Source organism: Solanum lycopersicum, chromosome 12 (genome assembly GCF_036512215.1).
Source record: "Solanum lycopersicum chromosome 12, SLM_r2.1".
Lineage (NCBI taxonomy): Eukaryota > Viridiplantae > Streptophyta > Magnoliopsida > Solanales > Solanaceae > Solanum > Solanum lycopersicum.
The window spans coordinates 61878041-61881110 of NC_090811.1; the positions used below are offsets into that span (position 1 = coordinate 61878041).

At 37.5% G+C, this 3070-nt stretch overlaps 1 protein-coding gene across 1 annotated transcript; it reads left to right on the forward strand.

The window, feature by feature from the left end:
* The first annotated feature begins 319 nt into the window (after positions 1-319).
* LOC138340489 (uncharacterized) lies at positions 320-801 on the forward strand. Its single transcript, XM_069292214.1, has 2 exons — positions 320-535; positions 649-801. Exons 1-2 carry the CDS (start codon positions 320-322, stop codon positions 799-801), a joined length of 369 nt encoding a protein of 122 aa, XP_069148315.1.
* The last annotated feature ends 2269 nt before the right edge of the window (positions 802-3070 follow it).

The window sequence follows — 3070 nt, forward strand, 5'->3', positions numbered from 1 at the left end:
ACAGATTCATTTTGGCTGCCATTGATTATTGCACCAAGTGGGTGGAAGCAGCTTCTTACAAGTTGGTAACCAAGAAAGTGGTGGCTGATTTTGTTTGCAACAATCTGATATGTAGATTTGGAGTGCCAGAATCATCATTACTGATAAATGGTGCATATCTCAACAGTCACCTGATGAGAGATATTTGTGAATAATTTAAGGTCACTCATCGGAATTCAATTGCTTATCGTCCCCAAATGAACGGAGTTGTAGAGGCCGCCAATAAGAATATCAAAAAGATTTGAGTAAAACGATTTACAAGCATCGAGGTTGGTATGAGATGTTACCATATGCTTTATTGGGATACCGTACGATTGTCAGAACATCAATTGGAGCCACTCCATATTTGCTAGTATATGGAACAGAAGCAGTCATACCTGCTGAAGTCGAGATACCGTCTTTGAGAATCATTTCAGAAGCTGAGTTAAGTAACACTGAATGGGTTAGCAAGCAGATTGATCAAATAACTCTTATTGATGAGAAGAGAATGGTTGCCGTCTGTCATGGTCAACTATATAGGCAAAGAATGGTTCGTTCCTTTCACAAGAGAGTAAGAGCCAGAATTTCAAAGTAGGTCAGTTGGTTCTTAAGCGTATTTTTCCTCATCAGGACGAGTACAAAGGAAAGTTCGCACTAAACTGGCAAAGTCCTTACATGGTTCATAAAGTATTATCTGGAGGTGCTTTGGTCCTGTCAGAGATGGATGGCACCGTATGGCCTAAACCTATCAACTCGGATGCTGTCAAGAAATACTACGTGTGAAGCTTCGGTTTGCAATTATGTTATTTACTTGTAATCATTCTTTTTGCTTGTATTTGTTTTGCTTAAAATTGTACCCCTCTTGTAATGAACTACGTCGGACCTGAATTCTCAAGAATGAGATACGTAGGCGTCCTATGTAGGCCTCGGTCACCCCAATTATCCCCTTTAATTATTTTTGTGTATTTGAACTATGTTCAATCTAAATTCTCAAGAATGAGATAAGTAGGAGGCCTATGTCGGCCTCGGTTGGTTTCTTTGAAATTTTTACTTTTATTAGCCTTTGAGGGGAACTACGTTTGATGTGATTCCTGCCTTAACGGGATACGTAGGTGCAACAAGGGTTCAGTCATATCTCCTGTAAGATTTCTATTCCTCTTTACAATGAAAACTGGGACAGAATTTTTGGGAGGGACTAAAAAATTCTCGAGAAGAAGATTCTTCCTTAGCAAGTCAAGACTGAAGATATTTCGAGATTTGCAACTAGGATGGAAATTTTGACAAGATCTCAAAAATTTCACGATCTACTCAATTACAGTAGAAGGATAAGCAAGACAGTTAACTGGGACAGAAATTTTGAGGATGACCTCAAAATCTCAACATGGGTTTATCTACAAGTTCGGAGTGACTCTAAAAACTCCTCAGCGAATAATCAGATAAACATCAGAGCATCAGACTTAAAGAAGTTAGTTAAGCCTCATATGACATGACTTGACAGTGACCTTTTTCAGATACTATTTCTCTTAAATTTTTCCTTTTACATTTCATTTGTTTTGGCATAAAATATTTTGTCTCATCTATCAAGAGTTGGGAGATCGGAAAATCAACCGGAGATAGTAGGACAAGGAGCAGACAACTGAAGAAATCGACACAGATTAGTTTGTTTTAAAACTAAACCATTTTCTATGGACGTAGGTTTATAGCTTTGCTGCGAAAGTGCAAATTCTTCCGATGGATGAATATGGAGAAGTCAAATGAGGGAAAAACTATCCCAAAATCAATAGTTTTCCAAGAAGCAAGAATCATTTTATATCGCTTATGTCAGAAACTTGGGAATATGAATTGTTTAATTCAATCAATTTTCGACAACATGAAATTTTTATAGAACGTCCAGCTAGAATCGAAGGTGAATCAAGCAAAAATCTCAAGGAAGAGTTTACTGTTTTTGTAAAAGACGTCATTTGCATCATAATGTCGGATATGACAGTATGCATTACCCGGAGGGGTCAATTATTTTATTGTCGATCAACACGATATACTATCTAGGAGTCGTTTTACGTACATCATCATTGGAGACGATATGATTATCCAGAAAGCACCCAGAAGATCACAATGTTTCTCTATTGAAGCACAATCTTCATTTGGTACCAATGATAACATCAAGAGTTAATATTCATGCATTGCGAGTCAATATTCATACATCGCAGAAGATCATGCATCGCGAGTCAATAATCATGCATCGCGAGTCAGTATTCATGCATCGCAGAAGATCAAGCATCGCGAGTCAATATTCATACATCGCAGAAGATCATGCATCGCGAGTCAATAATCAGGCATCGCGGAAGGTCATGCATCGTGAGTCAGTATTCATGCATCGCAGAAGATCATGCATCACGAGTCAATATTCATACATCCCAGAAAATCATGAATCGCGAGTGAATATTCATATATCGTGGAAGATCATGCATCACGAGTATATAATCATGCATCACGAGAAGATATTTATTCCTCGCCTAGAGTTATGCATCGCGGGAAGTTTTCATGCCTCGCAAAAAGTTATGCAACACGGAAAGATTTCATACCTCGCAGAAATTTATGCATCGCGAGAATTTTATACCTCGCAGAAATTTATGCATCACGAGAAGATTCTATGCCTCGTTGAAATTTATGCATCGAGAGAAGATTTCATATCTTGCAGAAATTTATGCATCACGAGAAGATTTTATACCTCACAGAAAGTTATGCATCGTGAGAAAAATTTCATACCTCACAGAAATTTACGCATCGCGAGAAGATATTCCTGCCCCGCAAAAAGTCATGCACTGCCAGAAAAGGAAATCGTGCCTTCCAAGAGAAATATTTACCCATCGGGATCAAATGCATTCTTTTATTTTGATAAAAGTAAACATCAAGAAGATCATCAAAAACAAAGAAAATATCAACATTGCATAAGATTTTATTTATTTTTCAAATGAATAGTACATTGAAGATTATATTGCAAATGCAAGACACAACATTTATTTGCTTTACGTCAAACCAATCGAGTTGACGT

What these genes read in the sequence shown, in the direction of transcription:
- LOC138340489 (XM_069292214.1), top strand. Translation starts at nt 320, where the DNA reads ATGTTACCATATGCTTTATTGGGATACCGTACGATTGTCAGAACATCA. An exon ending in ATGAGAAGAGAATGGTTGCC is followed by an intron (nt 536 to 648) that starts GTCTGTCATGGT and finishes TTTCCTCATCAG; the next exon opens with GACGAGTACAAAGGAAAGTT.